A 21,919-nucleotide genomic window follows, 5' to 3' on the forward strand; every position below is an offset into this window, starting at 1 on the left:
TATTTTTTAAAACAAAGTTGGTCAAAATTCGGCAAACAGGACATAGATTCGGCGATATTTAGGCGTTTCACAGTATTTTGCATATTGAAAACATAAATGTATTAAAAGGAAAAAAACTGATGCTGCCGCGCCTACAGGCCGAAGAGCTTGCTGAAGGCGTCGTAGTCGCCGCCGCCGTCGTCCTCCTCCTTCTTCACACCGCGGTCGTCCCTGCTGGACCCCTGCCCAAGGTCGCCCTGGCAGACTGGTTTGGCCGGCGGCGGCGCGTCGTCGTCGCTGTCCTCAAGGACGATGACGCCTCCCTCGTCGCGGCCACGGCGGCGAGCGGCGATCTCCTCTAGGGCGTGGCGGCGCTCCATCTCCAACCGGGCCCAATCCTCCCGCGCCCACTTCATGGTGGCCTCGTCGTCGAGTGCGGCCATGTCATCACGCTCGCCCTTCACGGCGGCGAGCCCCGGCTCCATCTTCGGCTTGACAAGGCGGGAGGTAGGAGCCGAGGAGGCACGGCCGCCCTCGTTAATGTTGAGGGCGGCGCTGCGGGTGCGCCAGCCGAACGGCGTTTCCACGGGCTCGGCCTTGACGCTGACGAGCGCCAGCGACTCGGAGGAGTGGGAGGAGGAACCGGAAGAGGAGGAGGACCTGCCTAGCATGCGCCTCGGCAGCCACGGGCCGCCGGGTACTCGAGCGGTGGATCGTTGCCACCCTCGAGGTACTCGAGGACAGCATGGAGCATGCAGCCGGGGGCGCCCCACCATAGGCGGAGGTCGTCGCTGTTGTTGCTCCCCTTTTCACTAGCGCGTTGTTAGTGGAGGCGAGCCACTCCTCGCGTCGGCGTTGAAAGTACGTTGCCCAGTGCACGTGGTCGTCGACGGCGTACTCCAGGAGGTCCCGCTCCTCCTCCGTCAGAGAGGCCCAAACACGCTCGATCTCGGCATGGAAATAGGCGGGATGGTTGACATCGGGCTGCCGGGGGACTGGGACACCCCCGGCGCTGAGCCTCCAACGCCCCGGCACGTGCATGTCAGGCGGCGCTGGGTAGTTCGCCTCATGAAGGAAGTGGCTTCCACTCATGCAGGTGGCGGCGCCCAAAGCCGTTGGCCGCTGCTCCATCGCCGGGAAACCGCTCTCCCATCGGCGGGGCGTGCACGCGGTGGCTAGACGAGAAGAGAGAGCGTCGGCGGCGAGAGAGAGGGGCTGCGACGAGTGCGTCCATCGGCGAGGGAGGGGGCAGCTTTTATAGCGGCCGGGGGCGGCAAACGTGTGTACGCATGGTGGGAGAGAGCGCATCGCCACACTACGCCGCCCATGAGGAATCAATGGAAGGCTGACCCGCGGCATCCTTGGCATTGATTCCCCACGGGAAACCAAGGCGATGAGGACAACGATGCGCGGGGTTGCTAACGCAACGGGCCCGCCGTTCTTTCATGTCAAAAACGATTCCCCTGGCACCCCTCTAGCGCACCGGGTTCGGTCTGGATCCGCTGGCATCAGTTTCAGGCCTAACCAGCGAAAATTAGGCTCCTGAGAACGCAACTAGGCCGTTTTTTCAGTGCCGGCGCTAAAAAGTAGCCTGTGGAGGCCTCTTGGGGGCGCAGCTGGAGATGCTCTTAGCTCCACACAAACATTTTTTCGAGAACACAGCTCCAGGGAAACATGTTACATCAGGTCTTGTGTAACTGTAATGGAGTTTTGACAGATTGAGGTACCGATGCAACACAAAATATATATACTCCCTTCTATATACTTATATAGGACAGTTATAAACATGCTACCAGGCCCGCAGCGGAACAATATATCGATGAGTGACATGTAAGAAAATGCTGACTGAGGGGCTCTATCGATGGCCAGATATGCATAATACAGATGGATAGAACGGGACAGTACCAATACCTGGTAATTCCCCCTCAAGTTAAGGAAGAAACACATCCCAAACAAGAAAAGAAAAAAGGTTAAGGAAGAAATGAGAGAGTGCTTCATCATTTGAGAAGAATGCTACCCTTTAATCATCTTCGATGCGATCTCCTGTGCACTCTTCAAACAAGAAAGTGTATTTGTTACGTCGTTATTACTTTGAGCAGATCTCATGTCATGCAGTATCCTGCGGCATGCTTCCATCAACCCCTGGTGAGGCTCTGCACAAAGCAAACCAACTTCCGGAGAGCTTTCCCATGGTCCATCCCTGGATGGTTCGTCCATTAACCTCAGCAGCTTGTTTTCATCACGCTTACTCATCTCTTCTTGCAGTTTGGCTGCCATGACCGATGCCTGCTGAATACATCTCAACGGGAGCTGCAAAGCAGGATCACACCTCAGAAACCAATAGATAGGCAAAGGAATGACTATTAGTGTTTCACTTCAATATGTTCAAGTACACAATACACTCATTGTTCAAACTGTGTAAGCTCAACTGGAAGAAGACCAGACTAACTGATCTATTATAAAGATTAGCCCCATTTCCAAACAAAAGGGGTTAGCCAGCACATACATCTTCATTGTAGAATTAGGAAGTTTATCCCACCTACCAAATAATGAAACCACGAGGGGATGTGAACCTATTCGTTATTCACAAGTGAGATACCAACATGTAAACTAATGCAAATATTCTAAAAATGATGAACAGAGGCATGTGGTCATCTCCTGTGCTAGTGCCGTAGTCAGCTATTAGAAAAGGTAACGAGGATAGAGAACAGAAGCTGAATTATTGGCATGCTTCCATATAACTTAAGATAGGACGAGCCACCTCCTAAATTCCTAACATACAAGTTCTACCCCACACTTCTCTAGGTCACTTTGTCTCTAACTTGTAACTCGATATAACTTGTAGCTCTATATTTACTAACTTGTAGACCCGGTTACAAACAAAGATCAGCTTTCCTACTTCACATCCTGACAGAAACCATCTTGGATTCTTGGACACAGCTTAGTGATCTCCTGCAGGATGCTATCTCATTTTATTTCACACCACAGCGATTTGGAGAATAGAGAACAACTCAGTTGGACACCAAAAGAACACCGCTTGTGTTAGGAGTACCCATGACAATAGAAGTGTACGCCAAAACACAAAAAAGAGCTGAAGGCATAAAAGTTCACATATGACTAACCTGCGCAAGCAATGCGACATTAAGACCAAAGCTTCTGTCTGAAGCTCCAGCAACAAGTTTATACAAGAAAGTAATTTCTCCAAGATCCTCTGTTTCTGTGCTAATACCCATCTTTTCATCACTAATTTGCAACAGCTTCCTTGTCGACAGATATGAAACATGGTATGCCCCAACGGAACCTTCAAATTCACTCTGGATATTAAGAATCTTTGGATAGTGAGTTACAAAAATGACAATACATTTCTTGTTTTTCAGGAGATAGTGTAATGTAGCATAGGCTATAGCAACACCATCGTGTGTGCTTGTTCCACGACCAAGCTCATCAATGATAACTAGGGATCGAGATGAGCAGTTCTGTAATATGTTGGAAGCTTCATTCATCTCTTCATAAAAGGTACTTGTTCCTTGTTGAATACTGTCAGATGCACCCATCCGAGTATAAATTCCATCAACAACATGAAGTATTGCTGATGAAGCTGGTACAAAGGAACCAACCTAATGAAACCAGAGCAACAAGTTATAGGAATCTCCTCAGAGAAAAAATGCAACTAGAGTAATCTATAACAACTATCAACCTTCTTTTTTTGCGAGGGAACAACTACCAGTCTTTAGCTGCTTTTAAAAGGAAACATATAACCATTTACCAATGTTTTTGTCAGCTGCAAACCAACTACTTGGTAAAAGTTTTTACTGGAGTAGTTATATTATACATTTACAACGTGTTTCCATGAGTAGACTTAAAGCATCGGATAAAACCTATACCTGGGCCATAATGGTAATTAGTGCAACTTGGCGAATATAGCAACTTTTTCCTCCCATGTTTGGTCCTGTAACAATCTGGCAGTACTGCCCATCTGCATGAAGGTCTGTATCATTTGGAACAAAATTGTCTCCAAGTAGAGACTCCAGAACCTAAAATGCAACAGCACGCCATCACCACCATCGTCAAATAAATAAAAAGTGTTGATGTGCAAAACTGAAGAACAGGTACTAATGAGATCAAACTCAGAAGGCTTGATCCTGAAAGCCATCAGTAGAATGGAAAGTTTTTTCTAGAATACGCACAAGCATGCGTATCATATATTCGTAGAAGAGCCAAGATGGCTGATACAAAGTGGTCTACAACTAACCGGATGGCGACCATCTTTGATGTGGATCTGACTTGCTTCATTTTCAGGAACAAAGTTAGGTTGTACATAATTCTGCAAAAATGGAAAATCAGATCGTGATCGATGTCATGTAGGAAAAACGAACCATGTAAAAAGGTGAACACTGGTTAACGATAGTCTATTACATTTTGTTTTGCAAGAGTGGCAAGAGAGTATAAGCAGTCAAGAGCTGCAAGAGATTCGACAGATGCTTGAAACTGCGCATAATATTTGCCGAAATCCACAAGGAATTTGTGCCATGTTTTCCTGCAGATAACTGCTAGTTCTTCTTTAGCCAGTAATAAGTTGTCCAAGTTCTTCAATACTTCAGGAGTGTGGTATCTAATAGTTTTTTTGGTGCTATTTACTTTCATCCAATTTGTAGGCACCCTTCTATCTACTGGTAGCTGCAGACACACACAATAGGTAACATTAAGAACCAAACAAAAAATACAAGAGATATTCTTACTACTTGAAACTAAAAATATATGAAGGTTTCAATTAAGCGATTTAACTTCGATCAGGTAAGCTGTTCCAGATACGGTTTTGTACTCCAAGCTGCGCATGCCAAGCTGCTTCCGATATTCAACAATTAATAAATCCAGTTTTTGTTTGGCCATTTCAACAGTCACATGACCCTCTGCAACCTGTAGAAAGATATACAAGTATGATGCATCCGAAAACGTAAGGAACAAACAAACTCTATTTGTGATAAGGGAAAGATTTACCTCGGGGAACTGGTCAATAGATGAAATGAATAGGTTTATCATATCTCCTTGATCAGCAGCATCTTTGTCAAGACACGACAGAAGTTTCACAGCATTAGCAAGTACAGCAGATGATGAAGCTGTACTTATGAGCCTTCTCAACAAAGAAGAGTGGACAATTCTATGCTGAGAAGACATGTTATCAGTATCCTCGAGAACAAGCTTCCGCAGTTGCTTTCCAGCCGTCAAGATAGACTGGATGACCCCAACAAACTGCGACACAAACTATGGACAGTTAGGTATCAATATCACACTAAGCAAGATTCGCATAAACACCCAGTGGCGGAGCTTTGTGGAGAGCAACCTGGGCCATCGCCCCCCCAGCCCATGAGAAAGTTAGCAAATATCCCCTAGTATTCAGCCCATATATTCAGTTAAAATCAGCCTAAAGCATGTTTCTTGCCCCTCCACAAATTCAGCCCAAGCTCCGCCACTGTAAACACCACCAAAAATTTTAAGTTAAAGAGTCAACAGGAGCATAGAAACATTTCTCCAACCAAAAATTGTATGTATATAGCAAGCAAAACTGAATTCACAGACTTCTCTATTTCATAGTGGAACACAGTTTCAACAGATATATAGAAGAAAACAAGCAAAAAAGAAAGAAGTACAGGGAAAAACTACTAGCAGGTATAATGTGCAAGTTCTATAATGGACAATCATAATTGGGGCAACAGTTCCAGTCTAGAATCAATTAGAACACAGAAAGGAATATATTTTTACCTCTTTAGCTGTGGCTTTGCAGTGAAAAATTCTTGTAATTCCTCTTTGAGAATCAAGTGATCTTCCCAGCATTGTTAAAACAGATGAAAGAATGGTGCTGAGATCACTTCGCGCAGAAGCTGCGCAGCACCCATCCCCTTCATCCTGTCGAATGCTAACTGAATCTTGCCGTGATCCCATCGATTCAGAGATCTCAGAGATTGCATCGTGACGAGCACATATTAGATTTCTATCAGATAAGGGGTGAGTCAACTGCAAGAACAGCACAAGATCAAGAAAGACATTTAACAAAACAGTTGACATAAAAACAAATTGTTCAATGTGAAATGATAGATTATGCTGAAAGTCATTTCATGGCCAGGTCCAGATATAGCAGCTTACCCAGTGTCTAAACAGCCTAGATCCAAAAGCTGTACATGTGTTGTTCATAGTTTGGAACAGGGATCCTTCTATTGAACCATCTGAGTTGTTCTTTAATACCTGAAAACAATCCAGGTGACACCTCATAAATGGAATGGAGGAGAATCTCAAGGGCATGGCATGCCCACAAAAGCGAACAGTGGATGTGCTTTGGTGTCTCGAGTTTCGAAACATTTCAGGAAAAAGGAAGTGACTACAGTTCTCCCCCGGTCACAATTTTCGGTCTAAAAAATTGTCACAGCTACCCAAACAGAAAGAAGAAAAATAGTTGCATGGTATTACAGAAGAATGTACCTCGAGCTGCTGAAGAGCGTTTGCTGATAGAGACATTTCAGTATTAGCAGTAAATGGCCGGAACGAGGAACCAAAGCAGATTAACCTCTGCATACCAAAACCCTTCAAATAGCGAACGCTCAATGCCATTGCTTGGGCAACTAGCTCTGGCATAGCCATGACACCCTATGCGAACAAATGTAACTTATTAAACCACATTATAGTTATCAAGCCACAACGGGCGACGGCAGTTAATTACCTAAACTCCATTTAGAACAGTTATGAATGCTAACAGTACCTCCATCCCACGAAGATTGTTGTCCTCTTCATTTATTTCCATCATCTGTTTATCGTTTTCGATGGTTTGTGAATTGACCTCCGATTTCTCAAACAAAGACATCAGTTCTGCTAAAGCGCCGCCCCCGCTGAAACAATCACGCGAAGTGCACTCAACCCGGACATTAGAGGCAGGTCCCGCATATGCCCTCATCAGCTAGACAACAAATGGAGGAACCCATTAACCAGGGAATCTCGAGCACTACGAAACTAGAAGGGGTAACACTAACCCAAAATAGCAATAACTAAAAACTGTAATCAAAGACAAGCAAATAAAGATCATATGAATAATTTGCATGTAACTCAAGTTAGTATGATGGGTAAACAGGCCATCATACATTATGGTGGAACTGGGAAATGGTAACATGTTACTGCCAAGCTACAGTTAAACTGATGATTGTTTACGGAATTCTAAATAAGTTGCCATATAGCATAAGCATGACCAGAAATCGTACAAACATAAGTAAATTTATTATTACTTATTGCAAACTGAAACGGATGAGAATCTACAATCTACTGATTAACGTTTCGTGCCATCAGTGCGACTTCAGCTATACTGTGCATTGTGAAATACAGAATATCATGACCGTACAATTTTTACACATCACCAGACATGGATTCATCTGGCGATCAGATATTCAGATTAACCAACATAAGTTTGGGCAGATAGAGTACCACTTACCTTTTCAGTAGAGAACGAGAGAGGGGTGCCGAGTATGACCTCAACGGGCGCCAGGCCAAGCAGCACGGCCTCAAGCCCGCTCCTGGATGCGCCGTCCATGAACTCCCCTGTCACACCCTAGCTAGTCATGCATTAGAGTGTTGCATCATGTTTACTCTTTCATCAGAAACTTGAAATGGGGATGACAGAACCCCCAGTCCCCTCTGAAACCAACTAGGGTTACTAAAATAATTTTTCAATGAACCTGAAATGCCCTTCTAAAATGCCCATCATTTTTGTCTTGGTTCAGAACCTCTGCCAAAAGTGGTGCACATTTTCCTAGGCCATCCTAAGGTTTTTGAAATAAATCATAAATATTTGAATTTGGGCATTTAAAATAATATAAAATATTTAAATGCTCAAATATCTCCAAACTAAAATGTTTCATGTTGGAAATAATCCAACTATGGGCCAGAAATAGTTTGGTGATTTTTGAAGTTGCCTAGGTATTTTATTTAATTCAACAAAGTTGCAGATATATTAAATAAAAACAGAAACAGAAGAAAAGGGAAAAACTTACCTGTCGCCCACCAGCCAGCCCACCTGGCCGGCCCAGCCCGGCCACCGCTCCAGCGAGCTGCTTGGCTTGCCAGGCAGGCAGCCAAGGTGCTCGGCGGCGGCACCGCAGCTCGCCACGCAGCTGCTCGCCGCCTCGCCGCCTCCCTCGCCCGGCTAACGCCGTGAACCGGCCTCCCTCTCTCCCCCGAACCCCCCAGACACCCCCTCTCCTCTCCAGCTCCTCCCCCTCGCACGCCCCAGCCATGGCCGACGCCACCGTCGCCGCACCACCGTCGTAGCCGTGCTCCCCGTCGTCTCCACGCCGCGCCACCCTGTCCAGAAGCTCCGCCGTCCTCTACTCCTTCGAGCTAGCCGAGCCCCGAGCGCTCGCGTGCCTCGAAGCCGCCGCACCAACCTCGCCCGAACCGCCATCGCCGGAGATCCCCTTCGCCGTCGCCGCCGCAGCAGCTCGTCCCCGACCCCGCCGGTGGCCTCTACGGGAGCGCTGTGAGCCTAGCTACTCCTCCGACCCTCTCTCTCTCATTCCCGAGCTGTGTAGCCACCGCACGAGGATCACACGCCCGCACCGTCGCGGACCTCGTCGCCGACGTGCTTCCGGCCACACTCCGGCCACAAGATGGTGTCCATCTTGCTCACCGAGTCCCACAGCACCTAACCAGCCACTCCACGAGCCTCACCGACCCCTCTAGCGCCAAGTTCATCCTCGACCGAACCCCGGTGGCCGCCAAAGTCGTCGCCGGCGCCAACTCCGGCCACCCCGACCCCAATGGACTCCGCCAAGAGCTGCGGTTTGTCCTCAGCTCCACTCCGGTGGTCTCCGCGACCCATTTGGTGGCCAAAATGGCCAAAACCACTCCCGCCGCCGCGTCGGGCTCGCCGGCGGCTAAACGCCGGCAGCCGACTTTGACTTTGACCACGGGTGGGCCCTGGTTGACTCCCCTGAGTCAATGACAGGTGGGGCCCAGCCCTGTTGATTAAACAGGATTAGTTTTAATTAAATCTTAATTAAAATAATCACCCTGACATGCGGGACCCACTGTCAGGTTTGACCCAGACCTGTTCCGTTGACCTGCTGACGTCACACTGACGTCAGGCTGACGCAGTAATTGATTTTCTGGATTTAAATTAAATCAGGAAATTCCAGAATATTATTTAAACTTCAAAAATTCATAACTTTTATTCTGTAACTCCAAATTGGACAAATTATATATGAAAAATGATCAGAAAAATCCAATCTATCCATCTGTACTATTTTCATGCATGATCAAACAAGTTAAATTGATGTTTTAAGCAGAACAAAGAAAAGCACTTAAAGAGGCCATGTTTGAGTTTGAAATTTGAATCTTTGATTCAAATTTGTTCAAACCCTTCTGGTTTTAGTTGCATTAGCCCAACACACTCATATTTCCATGTTTCATGCATGCATCATATTGTTGCACATTGTTTGGTGATGGTTGTGTATCGGTGTCCTTTGCGACAGGTTCTGCCCCCGAGGAGTACCGTGATTACCCCAACGAAGAACCTTATCAGTGCATCGAACCATCAGGCAAGCAACCAACCATTTGATCATATCGATACAATCCCATGTTCTCGCTCCTGCTCTCTTTTACTGCATTAAGACAACGTGATTCAAACTGCTGTGTGCTACGGTAGTTGAACCCATTTCCTCTGCATGACCTGTCATTGCCACAGTAACTAGATGAAACCCACTAGCATGTGTAGGAGTTGATTCAGCCCTATGTATGTGTTGTTCCTACCTTGCTATGCCTGCTATGCTTAGAGTCGTGTCAGGTCTGGTTCATCTGGGTGATGGGCTAGAGTGAAATGATTATGTCGGTAATGAGAGTGGTGTGGTGAACACGATTTGGTAAAGGTATCGATGAGAGGCCATGTAGGAGTACATGGTGGGTTGTTTCATTGAAGCCGACCTTAAGCACTGAGATCTGTATGTGTGATTTAAGAATCAGCTACTACCATGCATTGGGCCCGAAACCAATGGACCCTCTCGACTTCTTATTCACCCTAGTTCTCCGTCCAGGAGTTGCAAGTAGTTTCTGGTGTTTGTAGCCTACTGGAGGCCGTGGATAGCGCTGACCATAGGGGTGGGCTGTGATGCGGTAGGTACGTGGCACGGTGTACCGAATACCCGTTAGGTATCTCGGGAACCCTGTTCACATCGTTCGGGGCCGTATGGGAAACCTCGGCCGGACTCCCTGCGGATGGAACCCGAATAGGCGATAAACCTGGACTGGAGGCTTAGGTGATTAGGTAGGTCGTGGCCGACACCCACGTTGGGCTTCCGCTTGAAGGTTGCCGAGTACATGTCGTGTAAGCAACGATAAGTGGTGAGAGCGTGTATGAAGAAGTACACCCCTGCAGGGTTAACATGATCTATTCGAATAGCCGCGTCCGCGGTAAAGGACTACTTGGTTGCCTATACAGTTCATAGACAAGTAAATGGAAAACTACTAAAAGCCTCAAGATAAGTGTGAGTGCCGAGGATGGGTCTTCCGTAGGAAGACGGAGGTGGATCCTCGGTAGTGTATTGAAGTGGTGAGTAGTGGACTCGTGTGCGCAAAACCATTTCAGTTGGAGTATCGTAGGATAGCCTAGCCAAGAGTCAAAGCTGGCTTGCTGCAATAACTCCACCAACCCTTCCTGATACTATGCATGTATGTAGGATCTGATGTAAGTCTTGCTGAGTACCTTTGTACTCATGTTGCTATAATCTACATTTTTACAGAAGACGCTGCAACCCCTTCTGATGGGTTCTATGTAGACGTTGACATCAACGAGTAGGCTAAAGACCCAGGTGGTGACCCTGAGCTTGTGAAGGACCACGTAGTATAACTAGGCTTTCCAAGCCTCTTTTATTTTACTAGTTGTCTGTACTCAGACAAGTTACTTCCGCTGCTGGTTTGTATGACTGTATGACTTGTATGTAGGGTCGTGAGACCCGTACCTTTGTGTATGTTATGTATGGCTCACTGAGCCTTAAATAAAGTACTTGTGTCATAGAGTCATGTTGTGATGCTTCGTTGTATTTGCACATATCGAGCATATTGTGTGTATGATTGAAATGCTTGGTATGTGTGGGATCTGACTATCTAGTTGTTTATCTTTAGTAGCCTCTCTTACCGGGAAATGTCTCCTAGTGTTACCGCTGAGCCATGGTAGCTTGCTACTGCTCTGGAACACTTAGGCTGGCCGGCATGTGTCCTTCTTCGTTCCTGTGTCTGTCCCTTCGGGGAAATGTCACGCTTTGAGTACCGGAGTCCTGTTAGCCCGCTACAGCCCTGTTTACCGGAGTCCTGCTAGCCCAGTGCTACAGCCCGGACCCACTTGCTGATGACCGACACGTTCGAAGCTGGGTCATGGATGCCTGTCCCTGTAAGTCTGTGCCACTTTGGGTTTACGACTAGTCATGTCAGCCCGGGCTCTTTATCATATGGATGCTAGCGACACTATCATATACGTGAGCCAAAAGGCGCAAACGGTCCCGGGAAAAGGTAAGACGACACCCGTGGGAATACCGTGCGTGAGGCCGCAAAGTGATATGAGGTGTTACCAGCTAGATCGATGTGACATCGAGTCGGGGTCCTGACAGCGTTGGCATCAGAGCCGGACTGCCTGTAGGTTCTCCAAGCCAAACTGGTCGATGTTGAGTCTAGAAATTCTTTAGTTATATGTAGGGGAATTGTTTGTGGGTTGGAACATAAGGCTCTTTTTACTCCTTATACCTTATGACATTCTGATCTGAGTCAGTCCATTCTTCCACCGGGGGTTAAGGAATTAGGATCTATTCTCTCTATCAGGATCACGTGTACTAATCAGTAGTACCTTATAAGTTTGATGGTTACAAGCCTAGTTCAGTTCTACTACCACATTATGTAGCCAGAATGGTTCAGAACTTTGATATGATGATGTTGAGTGTGTACGAAATCCTTTGTCAAATGTCTCAAAATCCTTTTTGAGCATTTACAGCTGTTATGCTGCCGAAATTTTGCTAGAAATTCTAATGCTCTTGCATTATGATTGTGCTTTCAGATGGCCACTCGCGACCTCAATCAAGTGGTTCGCCTGACTCGATGCCTAGATGTACCCGGCCATACTGCTAAGTTGGTCAGGGTAATGACTGAGGCTGGATATCGCTGGTATCCCGAGTACACGGTCGAAGAGCAATTCCGGGACTTCAATCAAAGCCAGTATCTCTGCACTGTCAGGATATTTCCATCTTATCCTGGATCCACCGAGCCTCTTCACTGTTCCTATGGACTCGGGGTTACTATTGAGATGGATGTGCAGGACGCCGCCTACTCTATGATGACCATTATGCGAGTCAGATCTGGTTTATTTCGGGACTCTGATTTCCGGTATATGCCAGGATCACTTCCGGGAGCACAAGGGTATCTCCAGGCTATCTATGCTGACTCCACTCAGGAGGATTCACGGACTCGCACCACTGCTGAGATGCTCGAGGATAAGGACCGTGAAAATCGGGCCTTGAGGTTAGAGCTCTTCAATACCCGTGCTGACCACTGGGCCACTTTGACTCGGTTCGCACCGGCGGTGCAAGCTGGATATTCAGATATGTGCGATCTCTATCCTGTGAGATCTGCTCTGCCAGACGTGATGGTTTGGCGTGATGTAGGAGGCATCACCCCACCTCGCGGTCCCCGCAGGCCACCGTTTGCTGGTCCAAGGCCTCATCCTAGCCCCTATGGTCCACAAGCTCCGCGAGACCGTCTGTTTCCGGATGATCATGTTGAGCTTCCAGGCTATGGAGGTGACTTCTACGAGGACTACTACGGATCGGTCTGAGTTAGCGGTAGTATCACTAGTTCACACTAGCTGTGTCGTCTATCGTCCTGCGTGACTCGTGGGATATGACCTAGTTTGTACTCTTTCCGGAGGTGTAGAAAAATAATGTATAGGAGCTTGGAATGCCTCCGATGAGATGTAATCCTCTTTTCACCGTAATAGTACTTTGTTTGGTCTTGTACTAAACCCTGTATGGTGTGTATGACGATGGAATAAAGAAGCAGTTTCTGTATCTACCATGTCATACGGATGATCATCTTGCATTCCGATTTATTCCTTACATTATGTATCCTATGTCGGAATTTTATCATCCTGGCTAAAACATTGTCTTGATTACCTAGGATGGTCAACACGCGCGCTAACCCTGCTTCCCAAGAGCAGGCCGAAGGCAGTGAAGCCAGGGATGCAAATCTGCCTCATCCCCCTTCACTAGCCGAGGTTATGATGGAAGCTGAGAGAAACAAGCGGGAGACCAACCGTTTGTTGGAGCGTATTGAACAGAATACAGCACACCATCAGAGGGCTAACGTGGTGTCACTTAGTGATTTTATCAAATTGCATCCACCCACGTTCCACCACTCCGTCGAGCCTCTCGACGCTGATGACTGGCTTCGCAGTATCTCTCACAAACTGCGTTCCGTGCTGGTAGCGGAGGCTGACAAGGTCACCTTTGCTGCATATCATCTTGAAGGCCCCGCCAGTCTATGGTGGGAGAATTATGGAGCTATGCGCCCAGCGGGCCATGTCACTACTTGGGCTGAGTTCAGCGAGGCTTTCCGTGAACATCACATTCCGGAGGGTCTCATGGACCATAAACGTGAAGAATTTTGCAGTTTCACCCAAGGCCGACTTTCTGTGGATGCCTATAGCAGCGAGTTTGGTAATCTCGCCCGATATGCAACTGAGGAAGTGTCTACTGACGCCAAGAAGCAAGCAAGGTTCCGTAAGGGCCTTAGTCCTGAGCTTCGCCGCGACCTCCGTCTGCATGAGTGCACATCTTTTTCGAAACTTGTCAACAAAGCCATCAGTGCTGAAACTGGTCAGACTGACTATGACGCAACACGCAAGCATGGCCGTGACATGGGTTCCTCATCCGGTGCTGGTCCTCAGAAGCGCCGCGTGTGGGTGCCCAACACCGCCCTGCCACCCAGGTTCACACCGAGGCCATCTTTCCAGGCGCCTCGCCCCGTTCAACAGTCTGCTCCAGCCAAGCCCTATGGGGGTCCAACCAATAATGCTCCTCCACGTACCAGTTCCGTGACTTGTTTCAAATGTGGGGAATCTGGTCACTATATGCGTGAGTGCCCCCAGACCAACCCCAATCAATCTGCTAAAGCTGTTGGCCGTGGCAAGCCGACAGGAAAAATATTCCACGCCAAGCCGGTCGCCGCTTCACGTGGCCATGTCAACTGTATCTCTGCCGAAGAAGCTCAGGAGGATCCCAACGTCGTTCTCGGTACGCTTCTTGTTAATTGCCACCCGACATCTGTTCTTTTCGATACAGGAGCCTCTCATTCTTTTATATCTGAAAACTATGCTCGCTTGCATAACGTCGCATTCGGTGATATGCCAACCTCTATGGTAATTCAAACTCCGGGATCCAAATGGCAAACTTCTAGAGTAAGCCATGGAAATAAAATCCAAGTCGACAGACTTGTTTTTCTCGCATCTTTGATAGCCCTTAAATCTTCAGATATTAATATCATTTTGGGTATGGACTGGATGTCAGCTCATCAAGCCAAAATTGATTGCTTCTCTAGGACTGTTCAACTCACCCATCCTTCGGGGAAGATAGTCAATGTCTTGACCCGAATAGCCCAGCGACAATTATATTCTCTTAACGCCAGCCCTTTGCCAGACCTTGAGGACGTGCCGGTAGTCTGTGACTTCCCGGATGTCTTCCCAGAGGAATTGCCAGGTGTTCCACCTGACAGGGATGTTGAGTTCGTAATCGACCTCATCCCCGGAACTGTTCCGATTGCTAGAAGACCCTATAAGATGGCACCCCTAGAACTAGCCGAGCTTAAGAAACAACTCGATGAGTCCTTGAAAAGGGGTTTCATCCGACCTAGTTCATCTCCGTGGGCTTGCCCCGTCCTATTCGTCAAGAAGAAGGATGGTACGGACCGGATGGTTGTAGATTACCGACCTGTCAATCTGGTCACAATCAAAAACAAATATCCACTTCCCAGGATCAACGATCTGTATGATCAGCTCGCTGGATCCTCAGTCTTCTCCAAGATGGATTTGAGGTTGGGCTACCATCAAATCAAAATCAGAAACGGGGACATTCCTAAAACGGCCTTTGTTACTCGTTATGGCCAATACGAGTACACCGTCATGTCCTTCGGATTAACCAACGCTCCAGCCACCTTTTCTCGGTTAATGAACTCAATCTTCATGGAGTATTTGGATAAACTCGTCGTGGTCTACCTCGATGATATACTCATCTACTCCAAGAACGAGGAAGAACATGCCGAACATCTAAGGCTAGTGTTGAAGAAACTTCGAGAGCATCGCCTTTATGCCAAATTTTCTAAATGTGAATTCTGGTTGTCAGAAGTGACCTATCTAGGTCATGTAATATCTGGTAAAGGTATTGCTGTTAACCCTGAGCGAGTTCAAGCCGTCCTTAATTGGACTCCACCTGAATCGGTCAAGCAAGTTCGGAGTTTTCTGGGCTTAGCGAGCTATTGTCGTCGCTTTGTCGAGAACTTCTCCAAAGTTGCCAAACCTCTAACCGAACTCCTCAAGAAAGATAAGAAGTTCGAGTGGACTCCACAATGTGAGCACAGCTTTCAGGAACTGAAAAGACGCCTGACTTCTGCTCCCGTGCTGGTACCGCCAGACTTCTCCAAGGACTTCGTTATCTACTGCGACGCCTCGCGACAAGGACTAGGTTGCATTCTCATGCAAGATCGACACGTAATTGCTTACGCTTCACGGCAATTGCACCCACATGAGGAGAATTATCCTACCCATGATCTAGAGCTTGCAGCCGTGGTCTATGCACTTAAGACCTGGCGACATTACCTCCTCGGTAATCGTTGCGAAATATTCACTGATCACCAAAGTCTGAAGTATATTTTCACCCAACCGGATTTGAATCTCAGGCAGAGACGTTGGGTTGAATTGATCACAGACTTCGACTTAGGAATAACCTACACCCCAGGGAAAGCCAACGTCATGGCTGATGCGCTAAGTTGTAAATCTTATTGTAACAACCTGATGTTACAACAAAGTCAACCGCTTCTCCATGAGGAACTTCGGAAACTTAACCTTCACATTGTACCTCAAGGTTTTCTTTCCACCTTGGTGGCAAAACCTACCCTTATGGATCAAATTATCAAAGCACAGAAGGTAGATCCGGGAATCTCCCGCATCAAGAGGAACATTCAGAAAGGAATTGCGGATTGTTTCTCCATTAATGATCAAGGAGTCGTATACTTCGGGAATCGACTAGTAGTTCCCAAAGTGCGCAACCTAAGGCGGTTAATCCTTAAGGAAGCTCATGAATCTCCTCTCACTATTCATCCCGGTAGTACTAAAATGTATCAGGACCTACGCCAGAGGTTCTGGTGGACTAGGATGAAGAGAGAAATTGCTCAGTATATTGCAAATTGCGACGTCTGTCGTCGTGTAAAAGCAGAGCATCAACGGCCTGCTGGCACCCTTCAACCCTTAGCTATTCCTGAATGGAAATGGGATAAAATTGGTATGGATTTCATTACCGGTTTTCCCAGGACCAAGAGAGGGAATAATGCTATTTTCGTCGTGGTCGATCGTCTTTCCAAAGTAGCCCACTTCTTACCTGTTCGTGAGAGTATAACCGCTAGTCAGCTGGCAGATTTGTACATCTCCCGAATAGTGTCTCTCCATGGTGTTCCTTTGGAAATTAACTCGGATCGAGGAAGTCTTTTCACCTCTCGATTTTGGGAAAGTTTCCAAAATGCTATGGGAACCCGTCTCTCCTTTAGCACCGCTTTCCACCCTCAGTCGAGTGGTCAAGTGGAACGCGTCAACCAAATTCTAGAAGACATGCTTCGAGCCTCCGTTATCTCTTTCGGAATGGACTGGGAAGTGCCTTCCATTTGCCGAATTCGCTTACAACAACAGCTATCAATCTAGCTTGGGTAAGCCCCTTTTGAAGTTCTCTATGGACGACGATGTCGAACACCCCTTAACTGGTCAGAGACCGGGGAAAGACAATTCTTTGGCCCAGATATGATTCAGGAAGCAGAAGAACAAGTTCGTATCATTCGTGAAAAGTTGAAAACAGCCCAATCTCGTCAAAAGAGTCAATATGACCGAAAACATAAGGCTATGACTTTCGAGGTTGACGAGAAGGCTTATCTTCGGGTCACCCCTCTGAAGGGAACCCATCGTTTCGGTATCAAAGGCAAATTGGCTCCTCGTTACATTGGACCTTTTCGCATTCTTGCCAAACGAGGAGAAGTTGCCTACCAGTTGGAACTACCTCCGCACCTCTCCAGAGTTCACGATGTCTTCCACGTTTCTCAACTCAGGCGTTGCTTCTCGGATCCTATCCGTGAAGTGGACCACGAAACGCTTGATCTCCAAGATGATCTTACATATCGAGAGTACCCCATTTGTATCCTCGATCAAGCCGAACGTACCACGCGACGTCATAATATCAAGTTTCTCAAGATTCAATGGTCGCACCATTCTGAGGATGAAGCAACTTGGGAAAGGGAGGATCGTCTTCGACTTGAATATCCCGCCTTCTTCCCGGAGGAACCCAAATCTCGGGACGAGATTCTTTTGAGTGGGGGTGAGTTGTCACACCCTAGCTAGTCATGCATTAGAGTGTTGCATCATGTTTACTCTTTCATCAGAAACTTGAAATGGGGATGACAGAACCCCCAGTCCCCTCTGAAACCAACTAGGGTTACTAAAATAATTTTTCAATGAACCTGAAATGCCCTTCTAAAATGCCCATCATTTTTGTCTTGGTTCAGAACCTCTGCCAAAAGTGGTGCACATTTTCCTAGGCCATCCTAGGGTTTTGAATTAAATCATAAATATTTGAATTTGGGCATTTAAAATAATATAAAATATTTAAATGCTCAAATATCTCCAAACTAAAATGTTTCATGTTGGAAATAATCCAACTATGGGCCAGGAATAGTTTGGTGATTTTTGAAGTTGCCTAGGTATTTTATTTAATTCAACAAAGTTGCAGATATATTAAATAAAAACAGAAACAGAAAAAAAGGGGAAAACTTACCTGGCGCCACCGCAGGCCCACCAGCCAGCCCACCTGGCCGGCCCAGCCCGGCCACCGCTCCAGCGAGCTGCTTGGCTTGCCAGGCAGGCAGCCAAGGTGCTCGGCGGCGGCACCGCAGCTCGCCACGCAGCTGCACGCCGCCCGGCCTCCCCCTCTCGCCGCCCTGATGGCCTGGACGAGCTCCACGTCGCGCCCCGACCCTCCTGGACACCTCCATTCGCCCCCAGCTCCTCTCCCTCGCGCTCCCACGCCATGGCCGACGCCACCGTCGCCGCACCACCGTCGTAGCCGTGCTCCCCGTCGTCTCCACGCCGCGCCACCCTGTCCAGAAGATCCGCCGCCCTCTACTCCTTCGAGCTAGCCGAGCCCCGAGCGCTCGCGTGCCTCGAAGCCGCCGCACCAACCTCGCCCGAACCGCCATCGCCGGAGATCCCCTTCGCCGTCGCCGCCGCAGCAGCTCGTCCCCGACCACGCCGTCCTCTCCGTCAAGACCACAGTGAGCTGGGCTAACTTCCCCTTCCTCTCTTTCTCTCTCTCGAGCACCACAGCGAGCGCACCAAGCTCACCCGCACGCGCCGTCGCGGACCTCGTCGCCGACGTGCTTCCGGCCACACTCCGGCCACAAGATGGTGTCCATCTTGCTCACCGAGTCCCACAGCACCTAGCTAGCCACTCCACGAGCCTCACCGACCCCTCTAGCGCCAAGTTCATCCTCGACCGAACCCCGGTGGCCGCCAAAGTCGTCGCCGGCGCCAACTCCGGCCACCCCGACCCCAACGGACTCCGCCAAGAGCTGTGGGTTGTCCTCAGCTCCACTCCGGTGGTCTCCGCGGTCCATTTGGTGGCCGAAATGGCCAAAACCACTCCCGCCGCCGCGTCGGGCTCGCCGGCGGCTAAACGCCGGCAGCCGACTTTGACTTTGACCACGGGTGGGCCCTGGTTGACTCCCCTGAGTCAATGACAGGTGGGGCCCAGCCCTGTTAATTAAACAGGATTAGTTTTAATTAAATTTTAATTAAATTAATCACCCTGACATGCGGGACCCACTGTCAGGTTTGACCCAGACCTGTTCCGTTGACCTGCTGACGTCACACTGACGTCAGGCTGACGCAGTAATTGATTTTCTGGATTTAAATTAAATCAGGAAATTCCAGAATATTATTTAAACTTCAAAAATTCATAACTTTTATTCTGTAACTCCAAATTGGACAAATTATATATGAAAAATGATCAGAAAAATCCAATCTATCCATCTGTACTATTTTCATGCATGATCAAACAAGTTAAATTGATGTTTTAAGCAGAACAAGGAAAAGCACTTAAAGAGGCCATGTTTGAGTTTGAAATTTGAATCTTTGATTCAAATTTGTTCAAACCCTTCTGGTTTTAGTTGCATTAGCCCAACACACTCATATTGCCATGTTTCATGCATGCATCATATTGTTGCACATTGTTTGGTGATGGTTGTGTATCAGTGTCCTTTGCGACAGGTTCTGCCCCCGAGGAGTACCGTGATTACCCCAACGAAGAACCTTATCAGTGCATCGAACCATCAGGCAAGCAACCAACCATTTGATCATATCGATACAATCCCATGTTCTCGCTCCTGCTCTCTTTTACTGCATTAAGACAACGCGATTCAAACTGCTGTGTGCTACGGTAGTTGAACCCATTTCCTCTGCATGACCTGTCATTGCCACAGTAACTAGATGAAACCCACTAGCATGTGTAGGAGTTGATTGAGCCCTATGTATGTGTTGTTCCTACCTTGCTATGCCTGCTATGCTTAGAGTCGTGTCAGGTCTGGTTCATCTGGGTGATGGGCTAGAGTGAAATGATTATGTCGGTAATGAGAGTGGTGTGGTGAACACGATTTGGTAAAGGTATCGATGAGAGGCCATGTAGGAGTACATGGTGGGTTGTTTCATTGAAGCCGACCTTAAGCACTGAGATCTGTATGTGTGATTTAAGATACAGTTACTACCATGCATTGGGCCCTGAAATATGACCCCGCTCGACTTCTTATTCACCCTAGCCCTCTGTCCAGGAGTTGCAAGTAGTTTCTGGTGTTTGTAGCCTACTGGAGGCCGTGGACAGCGCTGACCGTAGGGGTGGGCTGTGATGCGGTAGGTACGTGGCCGGGTGTACCGAATACCCGTTAGGTATCTCGGGAACCCTGTTCACATCGTTCGGGGCCGTATGGGAAACCTCGGCCGGACTCCCTGCGGATGGAACCTGAATAGGCGATAAACCTGGACTAGAGACTTAAGTGTTTAGGTAGGTCGTGGTCTACACCCACGTCGGCTTTCGCTTGAAGTCTGCCGAGCACATGTCGTGTGCAGACGCTAAGTGGTGGAAACATGTATGAAGAAGTACACCCCTGCAGGGTTAACATCATCTATTCGAATAGCCGTGTCCGCGGAAAAGGACTTCTGGGTTGCTTATATCAGTTCATAGACAAGTGAAAGTGGATACTCTAAAATACGCAAGATAAGCGTGAGTGCTATGGATGGCGTTCTCGTAGGGAGACGGGAGCGGATCCATAGTGGTGTATTGATATGGTGAATATGTGGACTCGTGTGCGCCACCTCAAAAGAGTTACATTGCAGTCGTAGTTTAGGATAGCCACCGAGTCAAAGCTGGCTTGCTGCAGTTAAACCCCACCACCCCTTTGTTGATAATGATGCATATGTAGATAGGTCTGATGTAAGTCTTGCTGGGTACATTTGTACTCACGTTTGCTTATTTTATGTTTTGCAGAGAGACTTCGGTCTCGCTAGTAGTTTCACGTGGACTTCAACGTTTAGCTTGATACCTCAGCTACGATCTTGTGCCCCGGCAGGATCTGATAGATAGTCAGGCTTCTCAGCCTTTTTCATTTATAGATGTCTGTACTCAGACATGATAGCTTCCGCTTGTGCTTTGACTTGTATGCTCTGAGTGTTGGGTCATGAGACCCATGTTTGTAATATCTCGCTCCTCGGAGCCTAATGAATAAAGTACTTGTGTCGTAGAGTCATGTTGTGATGCTTTGTTGTATTTGCACATATCGAGCATACTGTGTGTGTGATTGAAATGCTTGGTATGTGTGGGATCTGACTATCTAGTTGTTTATCTTTAGTAGCCTCTCTTACCGGGAAATGTCTCCTAGTGTTACCGCTGAGCCATGGTAGCTTGCTACTGCTCTGGAACACTTAGGCTGGCCGGCATGTGTCCTTCTTCGTTCCTGTGTCTGTCCCTTCGGGGAAATGTCACGCTTTGAGTACCGGAGTCCTGTTAGCCCGCTACAGCCCGGTTTACCGGAGTCCTGCTAGCCCAGTGCTACAGCCCAGACCCACTTGCTGATGACCGACACGTTCGAAGCTGGGTCATGGATGCCTGTCCCTGTAAGTCTGTGCCACTTTGGGTTTACGACTAGTCATGTCAGCCCGGGCTCTTTATCATATGGATGCTAGCGACACTATCATATACGTGAGCCAAAAGGCGCAAACGGTCCCGGGAAAAGGTAAGACGACACCCGTGGGAATACCGTGCGTGAGGCCGCAAAGTGATATGAGGTGTTACCAGCTAGATCGATGTGACATCGAGTCGGGGTCCTGACATCCCCGTGCACGACCTCGCCGGTGGACACCTCGATGGCCACCACCCCAACCTTCACCTCGAACCCCTCCCTCCCCACGGCATCCACCTCCTTGTCCACCACGCAGACGAGGTACCTGCTCCCCTCTTCCGGCGCGCCGCCGCCCTCCATTTCCCCGGCCCCGGCCTCGATGGTGGCGCGCGTGTACACCGCCGACAGCTCGCGCGCGAAGGGGGCCGCGCCGCCCCCGCCGCGCGCAGCC

At 48.1% G+C, this 21,919-nt stretch overlaps 1 protein-coding gene across 1 annotated transcript; it reads right to left on the reverse strand.

Moving 5' to 3' along the window:
- Window positions 1-1,992: 1,992 nt before the first annotated feature.
- Window positions 1,993-21,828, reverse strand: LOC123185675 (DNA mismatch repair protein MSH3-like). Its single transcript, XM_044597519.1, has 14 exons — window positions 21,794-21,828; window positions 21,679-21,748; window positions 7,451-7,552; window positions 6,731-6,925; window positions 6,454-6,618; window positions 6,121-6,219; window positions 5,740-5,991; window positions 4,978-5,229; window positions 4,765-4,896; window positions 4,396-4,656; window positions 4,232-4,303; window positions 3,864-4,013; window positions 3,102-3,596; window positions 1,993-2,289 (listed from the first exon to the last, which is right to left on the reverse strand). Exons 1-14 carry the CDS (start codon window positions 21,826-21,828, stop codon window positions 1,993-1,995), a joined length of 2,577 nt encoding a protein of 858 aa, XP_044453454.1.
- Between the last annotated feature and the right edge of the window lie 91 nt (window positions 21,829-21,919).

Source organism: Triticum aestivum, chromosome 2A (genome assembly GCF_018294505.1).
Source record: "Triticum aestivum cultivar Chinese Spring chromosome 2A, IWGSC CS RefSeq v2.1, whole genome shotgun sequence".
Lineage (NCBI taxonomy): Eukaryota > Viridiplantae > Streptophyta > Magnoliopsida > Poales > Poaceae > Triticum > Triticum aestivum.

Excerpts from the sequence above, each read along its gene's own strand:
- LOC123185675 (XM_044597519.1), bottom strand. The coding sequence starts at position 21,828 with ATGGAGGGCGGCGGCGCGCCGGAAGAGGGGAGCAG. Across the intron at positions 6,619-6,730 it reads ACAATCTTCGTGGGATGGAG|GGTGTCATGGCTATGCCAGA; the intron begins GTACTGTTAGCA and ends TTGTTCGCATAG. Across the intron at positions 4,897-4,977 it reads CTATTGACCAGTTCCCCGAG|GTTGCAGAGGGTCATGTGAC; the intron begins GTAAATCTTTCC and ends ATCTTTCTACAG.